Source organism: Sander lucioperca, chromosome 6, assembly GCF_008315115.2.
Source record: "Sander lucioperca isolate FBNREF2018 chromosome 6, SLUC_FBN_1.2, whole genome shotgun sequence".
Classification (NCBI taxonomy): Eukaryota; Metazoa; Chordata; class Actinopteri; order Perciformes; family Percidae; genus Sander; species Sander lucioperca.
The window spans coordinates 7,574,105-7,588,705 of NC_050178.1; the positions used below are offsets into that span (position 1 = coordinate 7,574,105).

At 39.6% G+C, this 14,601-nt stretch overlaps 1 protein-coding gene across 4 annotated transcripts in view; it reads left to right on the forward strand.

Moving 5' to 3' along the window:
• The first annotated feature begins 6,046 nt into the window (after positions 1-6,046).
• LOC116051550 (protein phosphatase 1 regulatory subunit 1A) overlaps positions 6,047-14,601 on the forward strand; it is a 26,073-nt gene continuing 17,518 nt past the window's right edge. Inside the window, exons 1-2 of one of the 4 annotated variants that reach the window (XM_031302061.2) lie at positions 6,047-6,344; positions 6,375-6,491. In XM_031302061.2, coding sequence (XP_031157921.1) covers positions 6,411-6,491 — 81 coding nt within the window. In that variant the 5' untranslated portion in view covers positions 6,047-6,344; positions 6,375-6,410. Of the gene's footprint in view, positions 6,492-14,601 lie in introns of all 4 variants that reach the window. The other 3 variants (XM_036002315.1, XM_036002313.1, XM_036002314.1) reach the window with 3 other exon arrangements.

Below are 14,601 nucleotides of genomic sequence, written 5' to 3' on the forward strand. Positions count from 1 at the left end.
GAAACTATTGTCACAAGAAATTGTATTATCATTTAAACACTAACGGCTGGAAATTTCTACAGCAGGGACATCTGCTAGAGAACATAAACATACACAATCATTTTTCTACCACATTAAATTTGCCTGGCTCACTCAGACATGGGAGGAATGTCTGAGTGACAAATTCATTGAAGGACACACAGAAAGATAATGTACTGCAACGCATATACGAAAGACAATATCTTGTTTGGAAAGCTATCACTGGACTTTTATCTCTACAACCCACAGGCAGCCGTGTGCAGGTTTCATGGGACATGGAGGGATAATGTTTTATCCAGCTATCATTTATTTAATGTACATTGATGCACAGACCTTTTCTACAGACTAGCCGTGGCTATTGTGGTTTTGTGTGTGTGGTAAATTTAAAAGCCACCTGGGGAAGTAGCATGCAATAAGCTTCAGCGCTAATTAAAACACAGCAACATGCAATTACTCTACGCTTTCACGGCTTCCGCAGCCAATTACTGGGAAGGAAAGCACGTCAGTCCCTCTTAGGAAGAGTCTTTTATTAGCCTGACCACCCAAAATGAAGAATAACCAGTGATGATTGGAAACTATTGACAGGTTTTTGACCATTTTATGGTTTAATCAATGTACATTGTTGCAATATTTACATTCACAGGCATAGCATATCTTTTTTTCTAGTCATTTCTCTTACACCATCCATTATGTTTTTTAATGTAGTTTTCAAAAATTCAACACTTGAAAAATAATGTGCATATTGTATAGGTCTAGTTCTTTTTACTAACCTAGCTTGAACATCATCACCACAAGAAGCAGGATAAGACAATAGGTTCATAAAATGAAAATACATGAAACCAACAGTAAGGTAAACAATGTTCAATATAAATCAGAGTCAGATACGTTGACCATTTTCCATGACCTCTTTGACTCTTCAACCGCAACAACTCACATCTCGCTTACGTCTCACATCCAATGGGGATTCCCAGTTAGTCATCCTCAAGACTGTCCAGTTAGCTCCTTATTTACCTGTGCTTATAAACCACCAGCTTTAAAGTTGCCATATTATGCTAATTTTCAGGTTCATAATTGTATTTTGAGGTTGTACCAGAATAGGTTTACATGGTTTAATTTTCAAAAAACACCATATTTTTGTTCTACTGCACATTGCTGCAGCTCCTCCTTTCACACGCTGTCAGGTTTCTGTTTTAGCTACAGAGTGAGACCTCTTAACTTCTGTAACATCTCTGTTGTCAGTCGCACATGCGCAGTAGCTAGGTAAGGATTACATGAGCTACAACTTCGGCTTGTACAAGGCAGGATTAGCTGGGAGACTTCTTCTAAACGAGGGCGCACTTCCAACTTTGCGTGGAATACCTGCAGAACAGGGACATGTAAGTAGTTCTATACAATTTATTTTGTAGATTAGGTGAATTTGTGTGTGTTGTAGCAGTGTTTTGCCATTGGGAACGAGCTAGCATGCTAGCGCTAGCATGCTAACGTTTAGCCCCCTAGGCCCCTTGTCTCGGCTAGTGACGTAGAAAGCCGTGCAGATTTTGAACAGCTTGCCCGGAGACTGAAGGGAGGACACATTCAGAAACCGTATCTCACTCAAAACAGCATGGATGTTTTTTTTTCAAAGTTTGTATGCGTGTGGAAGTACCAGAGACACAAAATAACACCCCAAATCCCAGAAAAAGTGATTTTGTCATAATATGGGCACTTTAAAGAGTGTGTCACAATGTGAAGTGTGAAGTTCGAAAATGGGTGTGGTCTGATTAAGGGCACCGGAAGTTTGATTTGATTTGATTAAGTTTATTTTGAACATGTTAAAAATAACAAATAAAGTAGGGGGTGGGAAGAAGGGAAGGGGCCCCCCACTTTTCGTCTGTCCCGATTTGGCGTCGCCGCTGGTGTAATCCACTCGCAAGATGGTATCTAGTTCTTAATATTTCTAAACAATATTACTTATTTTAAGAGACTAACAGTGAGTTGGCAAAGTCGCTAACTGCCATAATGAAGTGGGTTGCTAGTCTGGGCTAGCGATAGGACTGTTATTCACAAATTGTTGATTTATTTAGCTACTGTTTATTTAAATGTGAATTTATGTGCATTAAAAGGCTGAGAGGAATATGGATAACCCGCCACTCGTTAGTCTAAAACTAAAGGTTAAAAAATACTTCCTATAAAGCATAAATCTGATCTTTGTGTCACTGGTTCAAGTTTTTCGAGTGGGAAATGGGCTCATTGTTGTGACCGACTACAACGCAACATGTTAAGGTGCAGAAAAAGCATCACTAGAAAACTTACTTGGACAAGCAACACAAAGGTGAGATTTATGCTGTATTGGCAGGGTTTTCAAACAGTATTTTTCAGTTACACAGGAGAAAAAAACCTTAAAGGGACATTTAAGAAAAGCATATTAGATACAACAACATAGCAATCATTTAGAAAGCACAAATATGTAATACAATATAGAAAAAACACACAAAGACAAAACCATCTACCTAACCTGCCTAGGTTACCCAACCTCAGTGAAATCAAGGGAAACTCTAATCATTTGTATAGAGAAATAAATAAACTGTTAGCTAAAATATTCAAAGAGGGATCCCCCAACAGGATGTTTCAGAGTGCAATAAGTGTACACTTGTGCAGCAACAAGGGCAATAACAATGACATATGAAAAATAAATATGAGGTAACAAGGAACATGTTGAGGCGAAAATATAGATAAGATAAGACAAAGAGAGAGAGAGAGAGAGAGAGAGAGAGAGAGAGAGAGAGAGAGAGAGAGAGCAGTGTGTGGGAGCTGTTGATCACACAGCTGGAGCCTCTGATCTGCACAGCTGAGTTAAAGAAAGATTCAACTTATCTGAATTTCATGAGTCTGCAGGGGGTTTAAACAAAATGCCTGTGTGCAGCAATTATAACAGACAGAGAAATAAGAAAGACTGAGAGAGAGAGAGAGAGAGAGAGAGAGAGAGAGAGAGAGAGATACCGATTTTTATTGTCACCTACTGTATGCAGTAACTAACAAAAAATATGAACTGCAGTAACCTTTTAGATACCATGTCCTTCTCTATCTACTGTATGGCTCGATGACCTTTCCTCAATGGTTTTCACTCATGGTCATCATCTTGGAAGGCAGCCATCTTGAACTGTGGAGATTGAAGTCTCAGCCCTTAGTCATTAGCGGCCGACGCCATGACACAGCACAATTTGTCACACACAACAACCTTTAATGGCTACAGGGTGAGTGAAGGATCTTGTGCATGAAAAAGCAATGTCAGTGTCAAGGGTAAACTGCAGAGGTTTGCTCTCCTGCATGACTAAAAAGCGCAAATAGTAATTTTACTTCACAGCTAAATAATTTGCAAACCATGCTGCTGTGTTTTAAGATTTTTCCTACCATTCCAGGAAGCCTTTGTTTTCCATTCATATATTCATATGAAGGGAATGTCTATTAGCAGACTAAAATTATAAAATGTATTTTTCATTCACTTACTATAGTGCAGCTCAGTATTGTTACTGGTGGCCAGGAGATATATAAAGGATTTTAAAAAGCTTCCAGTCATCAGTGGCTGAACTGACTGCACTGCACTCAGTCAATAAGCAAAAAATTGATCTGGTGCTTCCTTTGATTTTACATGGTCTTTCTTGATTGGAGTAAATCATGTTTTTTGTCACTTTGTAATCCTTGTCATTGTGTTTTACCATCCTATAAGTTGCTATGAAGATTGCTACGGTTTGGTGAGTTTGTATTTTCCACATTGTTCAAGTAACATGTTTGTTGAGCTGCTGAGTAACTAAAATGTCGAGGCTCTGTTAAATGGTAGTCCAGGACTGTGATACATAGTATGGTGGTTCTGAATCAGGCTTTCTAACCATATTTATATGAATGGAAGCCAATGTCTTGAACAGTTGGAAAAATACAATCAAAACCACTAGTATGGTCCTTAAAAAGAGCAATGTAGAGGTTTGTTTTTAGGAAGCTAACTGACCACGACCTCAAGTGCAGCACACTTTTATCTATTGTAAGAGATAATTTGCTGAATAAATTAAGGCAGTTTGCACTATACAATTTTACCAGTGTTTTCCTGCAGGAAAGAGGTGGCATAAGAGAATACGCAGCCAGCTGTTGTCATCTCTCTCTCTCTCTCTCTCTCTCTCACACACACACACACACACACACACACACACACACACACACACACACACACACACACCCTCACATACACATACACATGCACACACGCACACACACAAACACACACACACACGCACACACTTAACACACTTCACACACTTCTCTGCTTTGATAACAGACATAATTCAGGAAAAGCTCTCATTAAAGTGGCCATGCTTTATTATTACTCTCACTCTTTCACTCGCAGCTACAAGAAAAAAAGAACTAAAGTCTTTTCTGTGTGTGGATGGTTTGTGCGCAGTTCTAGCGGAGCCACATAATGGTCGAGTTTAAAAAAAAGAATTAGGATTCTGATGTTGTTTTTATTTATTCATACATGAATGTAGAGGGAGGGAGTTCTTCAGGTCAGATGATGAAAATATTCTCTTTATCCAGCTTACTTCAGGTCTTTCCCATCCAGTTACTATTAATGTGGAGTTAAAGGCAAAATAAAAACGGCCACTCGACTTACAGTAAAAGACACACATTTAAAGGCACCCCTGTGGCTCAGTAGCCTGGGGCTTGTGCCATATGGCCATAGTGTCCCTGGTTTGATTCCAGCTAGGGACCTTTGTTGTTGGGGGACCCCACCCCCCTCCCTCCCTTGCTCTTTTCTCATATTTCCTGCCTGTCTCAACTGTGATCTACCATACAAAGGCAAAATAGCTTATACAATGTTCATTACACTGCTTTGTTGAATACTCAATTCTGATTGGTCAATTACAGCATTCTACGGTCTGTTATTTAACAGGAGACAGTTGCTATGATATTTGTGAATAGCATATCGTTGCTATGAATAACAGACCGTTACTATGGACGCAGCACTGATCATAGACTCTGAAGGACCATTTTTAAATCACTAAAATCATTTTTAAATCAATATTTTGTCTCAAAATATAGATTTATTTTAGTAGGCAGGATAATGTAGAGCGAGCAGGTGATTTTAGCGAATTAAAATATACATTATCCCTTACACATTGGTTACAGTCATAGTACTGTATGTAGTGGTCATCCTCTCTAAATCATCTCTAAAGCTGAAGGGATGCTAGTGTAAACACATTTGTTCATCAGTTTCCAAGATGAGCTTTAAGCTTCTGAATTAAATTATATTGAATTAAAGGATTGAACTGTGAGTTAAAACTCTGATATGTTTGCTTACAAAATAATATTTCTGAGGATGCAATTGCCAGGCTTATTTTCAATTTCCCCCCACAATGTACTGCAAATCTGGAACAACACAGCAGTCATATGCCTTGACTGGTGTCATGTATCAGGGCCCAGCAGACGTGTGATATAGGGACACTTAGGCTCAGAGGCGATCAATAAAGATTGTGCTGGCCAGGCTGCAGCAAGGATAAGCTTGGTCAGATATGAACAAAGCTTTGATGATCATTTAACAGCTTTCTTATTTATGAAATAGTGATCTGGGTAGAATAGCTGTTATTCATAAAAAAAAAAAAAAAAATTATATATTCTATATTTGTCTGTGACTTACAGTTAAAATTACTGTATTAAATATTGTCAGGGGTATAGGCCTATAAGTGTGAGAGAGATGACTCATTTTGATCAAGCCTCTTTGGATTAGAAATAACATTTTATACAGGTTATATTTACGCAGGTGTAGGAAGGTGATTATAAAAATACTTTCTCTTAGGCTGGATCATGCATCTTTTCCTACCCATCCAGTAGATAGAGAGAGTATGTCTTTGTCATCCTCTCTCTCCCGGCTGTGCAGTGGCTGCTGCAGAACAGCCCTGATCTCAGACATCCAATACAGACAGAAAGAAATGTGAACAGAGGGTGGGACTTGCGTGAAAGGGAATCAGGCACAGCGAATGAAAGCGAAGGAGAGGTGTTCCTAGCCCAGAATGCCCTTGCCTCAGCGCTGAGAGCCGGGGGAGACAGAGAGGAAGGGAGAGTGAAGCTGGGATAGAGACGCCAGCAGGTGCTGAGGATAGAAACAAACAGGGTGTCAAGAAAAAGCTAGGTTATCAGGGAAAAGTGTGTTAAAAGAAAAAACTAAAGAGCAGAAAATAGGCAGACAGAAACTATAATACAATCTTAGTTGTTTTTAAGCTGGAGCCCACTTATTTTATGCCACCCTCACTGAGCTCTTTACAATCTCTTTCTCGTACGGATTCTCCCTCCTCCTCCTCCTCCTCCTCCTCCTCCTCCTCCTCCTCCTCCTCTTCGTCCTGTCCTCCTCTTTGACAGACAGAGCCACCATGGACACCGGCAGCCCCAGGAAGATACAGTTCACCGTTCCCCTACTGGACACCCACCTGGACCCAGAGGCAGCTGAACAGGTGAGGAGGAGGGAGAGGAGAACAGAACCAAGGGGGAAGAAGGAGGAGGTGGTTTGGATGATGTGGAACTCTTTTTGATTTATTTAATGCATCAGTGACATTACTGGTCTTTAAGCAAGATTATTGTGGAATATATTTCAGAGGGATCAGTGTTAATGCTTGTCACAAAAAAAACCTGAGAAACATTTATTCCAGTCATCAAAGCAAGTGAGTGCTGGCATCGCTGAGCAACTCAACTGGAATAAAAAGCGCAGTGTCCTGTGTCCAAAATGCTGGAGTACAGTCTGACAACAAATTGCTGCTTTAGAGAAAACCACATTTTCACAGTTTCGTATTACCCCCTGCACCTAATAAGCATGCTGTGTCTTTTGAATGCAGGGCTAAAGTCATTGTGATGAATGATTGATTTTTCCAGTTTTACAGTGTAGCAGGTTATAGACATGGTAGACATCTCAGCAGTGTTAGAAAGGGGTGTTGCAGTGTATGGATGTGTCTCCAGGGGTATGGTTGGAGTGACACACTGCATACACTGTACAGCAGTGAGATACTGACAAAAGTTGCTTGGTATCACATGATTAAATGATGTGGCTCGGTTTAAAGCAAATTGTCACTGGAGGAAGTTTGAAAAGATAAACATTATCACTTATTTTAGGATCTTATAAGCTCAACATCTGTTAAAGACACAAGAGCAAAGAACCAAAGAAATAACTTCTTCAGTCTTCAGATAATGTAGTGAAAAGCTGTGTCCCATTTTCTTGTTTTTATTAATATAACATTAGCAGTGGAGTTCATTAATAACAAATGAGCCTTGAGTAAAACCGGCAAAAAATGTATGAGTCTGACTACACCCCGTTTATGTCTCTCTCTCCCTCTCTCTCTTTCTGCTGCTATTCTTTTCCCCACTGCGACTGAAAGGAGATGTTAGGAAGACTTCATTGGGCATGTGTGTGTATGAGAGTTTGCCCTTGTGAGGACATTTCATTGGATGGTTTGGGAATAGAGTGGTCAGAGGTAATGTTAGAGCTAATGGTATGATCAAGTATTATAACTTTGTGAGGCTCAGATGTGAGGAACTGAATGTGCAGACTTTTCACGTGCAGAATGTACTGTTACCATAAGACTCCATAATGTCCTTCTCTAAGTTCCCCCTCAGCTGGAATTACCTGCAAGAGAAATACTTTCATCCACATAGAAAGGAGAACAGCTCTGATATACACATCTTGTTTATAAAACAAAGAAGCAACTCAATTTCATAAAGGGACTGACAAATAGAAAAGTTGTAGTGCTGTTTACTGTAACACCCTGTGGCAGTGTGTGTGCGCAGATGAGCAGCTCCCCCCCGTGGCACTAGCTATCAGTTCGTCTAACGTTTTTTTCTCAGACGTGGAGTGATACTTAGTGTACAAAAGGAATTAGACATCATAGCTGTTGTATATGGTTATATCACAGCTATGAACCAATCAGATTGCTTGATTTGAGCTACGGTTTTATAAACAAGCATTATTATACAATGAAACCAGGCGACCAAAATATTGGAAAAAATGGCTTAGACCACAGAGGGATATAAATAAATAAAACATTTTTTTTTTATAGTTTTAGATACTAAATGAAAAACTTAAGATAATGATTTGCCTTCTAACTCAAATGCACATCATTATAATTTGGCCTTTTTTAATTATATTTGTTTCTCACATATCTCATTAGTTTTGTGAAGTCGCTGCTGTACTGTGATACTGCAATTTCCCTTTGGGAATAATAAAGTACTCTATTGATCTATCTAGCTATCTGAATTCATATTGCCTATGAGATATTTACCAAAAAACAACGTATCATGTAATCAAGCATTACTGTTTTTAGATTTATCTCATTGGCTGTGTACGAAATCACTCCCTATATGTAGTGCATATTTACAGTCTGCCATTTTATTCGAGTCTTCAAGTGTTTATCCACTACATGTGCCCTCACAATGCAATGCTCCGCTTTGTTTTACGGATGCATACCTACTGTTGAGTGGGTCTACAGCTGTGTTAGTGAAAGAATGAGAAAGCTGTGATCTTTAGTATCAAATAGCACTTACTGTCTCTACAGTAACCACAGGCATCGCCATATCAACCAGGAATGAAATCGTTGGGATTATAACTTTAATGAAACTGCCAGCAGATGAGCATAAAGGTTGGATGGCGTGATTATTCAGGCCTGAAACTTATTAGTTTGTGCCACTGTGGAGCTCATTATGTTGCTGTTTGAACAAAACATTGTTTGTGTGTAATTTGCCAAATGATATAAGGGACACTGTGTCTGTAAAATTGGTGCCTGTAGTACATTTATTTGAAGTGTTTGTCTAATTGTGCGTGTTTGCATCTGTGTCTTCGAGTACATCCTTGCAGCACATTTGTCTCTCTTACTTTCTCTTCTTTTCTGTGAAAGATACAGACATACTAAAGGTTGCTCATGTTTCCCTGTCTGTCCTCTTTGTGTCTGCGAGTAAGAGAGTTTGTGTCCATTGTCTTAATTTGTTAAGCCACTTGTCTGATCCCAGGCTGCAGCCATTTAATACAGGATCTTAAGCACCTCCAGCCTAGTATTTACCTACTCTTCTTCACCAGCAGACAGACCTCCTTTTAGCTGTATATAAGTGTAATTCCCTTTACCTCATCTGCAAAAACTCAAGAGAGTTTTTAGCTCTCAGTCTCAGTAAGTATGGCCAAAGCTTGGCTTATTGCCATTGAGACTTCGCCTTTTCAGGATACATTTTTTATATTTTTCTACTATTTATTCTAAGACCTGAGCCTGCACGGCATGGATCTTAAGTGGATTTATTTGTGTGTGTGTGTGTGTGTGTGTGTGTGAGCGAGCGACAGTTGACTGGGGCAGACAGCCCAACAGTGAAATAGTCCGATAGGAGCAGAAAAAAAAACACAAAAAGGAAATGTGTGTGCAGTATGTGCTTGTCTCTGTTTGCAAACACAGTAATGCCTGTCATGCCAGGGGGCTTCACCCATGGTTCAGTAATCTCTGCAACCTGACTTCTCCAAACATGGTTAATCAGCCTCCGTGGAGACCTGCACGTCAGTCAGAACAGCCTCCCTGAGCTCTGACCCTCACAACAACAGCACACACTTATCCTTTTATCCACAGACAGATACAGTGTGTGCCACCCTTATCATAACCTTACGTTCAAGTTCACTTTGTACTTACTAGCACAAACTGACTGTACCTGATAGAGGCTAAGACCTGGAAAAGTAGTTTCCAGATTATTTTTCTCATTTTTTCTACACATTTATCTCACTAGAAGTTAGTTTCTAACATGTTTTATTACAGTTTGACAATTTTATAGAATAGTTTGGCATTTTGGGAAATATGCTTATTTGCTAATATCTATACCACTCTCCTGTCTGTCCGTTAAATATGAAGCTGGAGCCAGGAGCTGGTTAGGTTAGCTTAGAACATTAAGACTAAAAACAGCGAAACAGCTAGCCCAGATTTGTCCAGAGGTTAAACAAAAACAGCAGGTTACCTAGCAACCTCATCAGACAATAAGACTCTAGGACAGGGGTTAGCAACCTTAGACACAACCATTGCCACTATTGGCAAGCGGTAGCTCAAACAATGCCGCACTAGCAATAAGTGTGCAAGAGAGTTTTTTTGGAAATGTTCCAATCCGCAAGCCAAATGACCTCTTTCACAGCCACAGTTTGATTGACTTTTTCCCCATCCATATTCCACAAAGACCCGCCGTACTCTGCCTCTGATTGGCTAGTACTCGTTGCCTTCTTCACAGAATGCGGCGCACAGGAAAAAAATAACACTGCCTGATCGAGCTCGGTAGATGATGGCAGGTTTAATGCTGATAAAGCACAATGATTAACAACAACGAAAAATAAAATAAAATGGCACTTTATATTAAAAAAGTTGCCGACCCCTGCTCTAGGAAGTTAATGCGCCTGACCAAGTAATAGTCCATAGGTTTTGTACGGATTAAATAAACAAGATATAACATGAAAATGAGTGAGCTTTTAAGGTGCTGGATAGCAGACACTACCTTTTCTCCGGCTTTCATTCTTTATGCTAAGCTAACTACCATTTCCTGGCTCCAGCTTCATATTCAATAGATGATAGAGTGGTATCAATCTTCTCAGAAAGTGAACAAGTATATCTCTCAAAATTTCCCTCAAAATGTCAAACTATTCCTTAACAATACAAGCTTGGAAACCTCAAGGATTTTGATAGGGATGCTCTATTAAACAGAGAAGTCATGCAGAATAGATGATAGTGTTTTCAAGGGTTTGAGGGACTGTACACACACTATAATTCCATCACAACCAGACTGATGCAGCAGTCTGATTGGTGAACTAGTCATGTTAACACCAGGTTAAGTATGCATAACATGATTCTCACAGCAGGTTTACCTTTAAACTCAAATGTCTCTTTGCTTGTTAACTGCTTTCAGTGACAATGTTGTTCACAAATCAAATCTTCTCCCACACTAACAGACATATGATATTGAACTCCTTCATTGCCCTTATTATTTAGAAGAAGGGCACTAGCTTAAGAAAACTACATTCATATATGAAGGTAATATAGTCCTTGTTGAGATGACAAATCTCGACATTTTGAGATAATGTTCTTTTATTACAGGCATTTCAGGGATGACAGTGTCCTCCCTAATATTCCCTACGCTGGTGTGTCAGACCATCTTTGTCCTTGACTGAGAACATAACAATTACTCTGTATTGCCTCAGGAGGGCCATTTTCCAAAAAGAACTTTTGAGTGCAATAGATTACATTTAATATCACACCATGCATATCTCTTGCACATTAAGGCAATCAAGTCTTGTTGAACTGAAAATATATGGTTTTAACGAGGAGATATATTCATCACTGCTTTGTACAGTTAGAAACAGTACATTTTTATTTGTAACTTTTAATGCTTTTTGAGCGCTTGCTTAACTCCCACCCAAAGCAGTGATTGTTCGATCATAACAACCGTAACTAAGCACGGCAGACCTGTTAAGCTTTGGGTTTCTTCACACACTGAAGAACCAAGCTTTCCAAAACCAAAAACTCAAGAGCAAAAATGTGAAATGTATTAAAATGTGGGTTTTTAACTTAAGCTGCACAGGTGACAGCAGATGCGGTGTGAGCGGACGAGAGAGAGCGATTGGAGCAGAGGAGCATTAATGTTTACTAGTAAAGATATTAAGTGACTGTACAGTAGCTATAAAGTCGGCAGTTTGAGCACAAATAAATGCTGCAGCTCCTCTAGGCCAACAGAGGTGTCCTGTCTTGTTGTTTCCCCGGCTGCTGAATGGAGTGACAGGGGTTATCTCTGGAGACTCCAGCCCCGTCTCCCCCTGTGCTGTCTGACAGGGTCAAGAAGCCAAAGCAGGAAAAGGTAACACTAAGCTACTGTAAGCAATTTTATTGAGTTTCCTTTCTGAGTGAATGTAATTCCCTCTGGTAGCAGAGTAGCCATAGACTGTAGAATGTAGCATATGTCTAGCTATTGTGAAAGGTAAGAATGGAAAGAGTGTTTGGTAAATGCTGCCTTTGTCAATGTTGAAAGTAGTAATAAAGTTTTCCTTTTATACAGCCTTCGGTTGTTGTATTATGATCCTCCTTAGTAAACAACACAACGTGATTGGCTGATGCCTTTATTCGCTTTGAAAAAGCCTAGAAAGATCGACATGGTTCCGAAAACAAATACGTTATTGCCACGTAATATTCATGTTCTGTGTGAAAATACAACAGTTCGAAAAAAATATGTTGATGTGCAAATTAATTGCATGAAAAAAAACATTCCCAGTGTGTAAAGGCCTTAATTTGGAAAGATTCAAAAGTCAAATAGAGATAGAGTTACAGCTGATAAAATCTGCCAGTGACAATTCAGAAAAATCTACAGTTTTCAGCATGGGCGTCGGAAGCATAATAAATGTCGGTCTGTCCTCCCTTGCTAGTCAGTGAGGATAACCGTACAGTAGCACCTTGGCTTTAATATCAACACATGAGAATATAGCAGCACTTTCTACTGTCGAAAATCGCAGATAAAGGCTTCTGAACCAAATACTACATAACCAGACATGTTTCAACAGTAATGTGACCGGGAATTGGGTAGAAATTAACAACATTGGGAGCCAATATTACATATTTCACTGCCGTTAGCATGTAGCTACATGTGACAATGTTAACACAGTAGCTTAAAAAACAAAAAACACTCCAGTTCTGCCTACCTGGAGCAGATGACCAAACATTACTCATCATTACTTGAAGCTCTGGCCACATTTAACATCCGACATTATAACATTATAGATATGACAGAAAATACGGAAAAGCATAATAGTTGGCCCATCCACATACAATGGTTCTGACGCCCATGGTTTTCAGCAAGAAATGAGAAGCCTGCATTTGTCTACTTCTGTCTGAGATCAAGGACCCATTGATTTGAATTCCAGTTCCTTGTTGTACACATGTTGTCCTGTTTTTGTCCGCATAAGTACAGGCAATTAAACAGGTTCACAGCTGCTGCAATAACAGGCCTGAGCAGATAACTTCACTGCATTCATTGAAAACATAATGTTTAGCCCTCATTGCTCCTAAATTGTATTTATTATAAACTGATGCTATTTACCTTTGTAATGCTCAGCAAAAATCTATTATTACAGCAATTAAATTACAGCTTGTGCACTGCATCTAGCCACTGCTCCCCTAGTGCAGCTGGTTGTATGATAGGCAGTGAGAGAGAAGATGATAAGAGGGCTGTTACAGAGGGAAGACAAAGGATTGATAGAAATGGAGAGGGAGGACTGAAAACACAGATATAAAAGAAAGTGGAAGTCAATGATCTGGGTTTTCAATGTCCTGTGAATACAGTTATTCCCTGTATTCAGAGCCAAAAGAGACCATGAGAGAGTCTGTGAGGATGTATAATGGCTGAGCACTGATTTTAGCCTGAAAAACACCAATATCATATTTCAAATGACAACAAATCCTTGCATTGTACGGAATCTGTGACAGCTCAGAACTGCATCGGCCCACCCAGTAACAAGATGTTGGGAAAGTTTTTCTTTAACCTTTATTTCTGCAGCAATTTACTGGGTCTGAATGCCCTTTTTCTGATTCATGGCGCTGCGTGATGCAAACACATTGTTTTTGTGAAGGTCACAGAGCAACGCTGATAGCGCAGGCATTACAAAACTACCACTGATTTTCTCAAAGGGAAATCAGGGTTAGGAGGTAAAGGCTTTACGCCTCAGAATTTTCCAAAGTACATTTTTAACTATAAAACTTTTTTCTCCCTCTGATACCTCAATTATTCATGACTTTGGTTATTCCGTATTGTTACAAGGCCAAAGCTAACCTGGGCTTGTTAAACAACAAAGAAACACAGCTACTAAAGGCTAACCTAGCTCGTAACATTAATAATATTGTCTCCGCTCCCTGCGTGTTGTGTTTAACGTGAGAATATGACTAAGATGGCCTGGATTAGTGTATACTTTCCTACCTAAGAGGGGTTGTGCTGTGTTAAACTGACTCACCCAGCCGTCGTGTCATTTTGCGTTCCGCGTTCTGGAGCTGGGCCTGCTAGCGTCGGCCATCAGGAGGGTTAGCCTGCTCGTGTGCTTCAAGTAGCTCCAGCATCTCTCGTTGACTTCTCTGCAAGCCAGTGGGTTAGTTCAGGTTTTAAAAGGTGTATTTACAAAAGTTTTGTTGTGGGACAAAAAGAATAGTCTTTCATAGTATTTGTCTTCAATAGTGTACGCGTCGAAGCGTATGGTTTTCAGCATCAGCCTGCAGCATGCTGCTTCCGTGATTGTCTCCCTCCAGAACCAATCTCAATCTTAATCTCCTCCTCAATCTGACCTCCTCATCAGGCTATATACACACACTATCAGCTGACACAGACTAAAACATAACACATGATAAGAAAAGAGTTCCTAATGTTAAATGTTTTTCAAGCAAACACCTAAACAATAGCTATAGCTTCTCTTACCCTCTTAATCGACCTGCACAGAAATTTAAATGTGTTTATGTGACGAAACTCTCTTGGCATTGCTCTATCAGCTTGATAGCTCCTGACCCTTTTTAATTTCAAGAGAGTAGCTTAAAAACA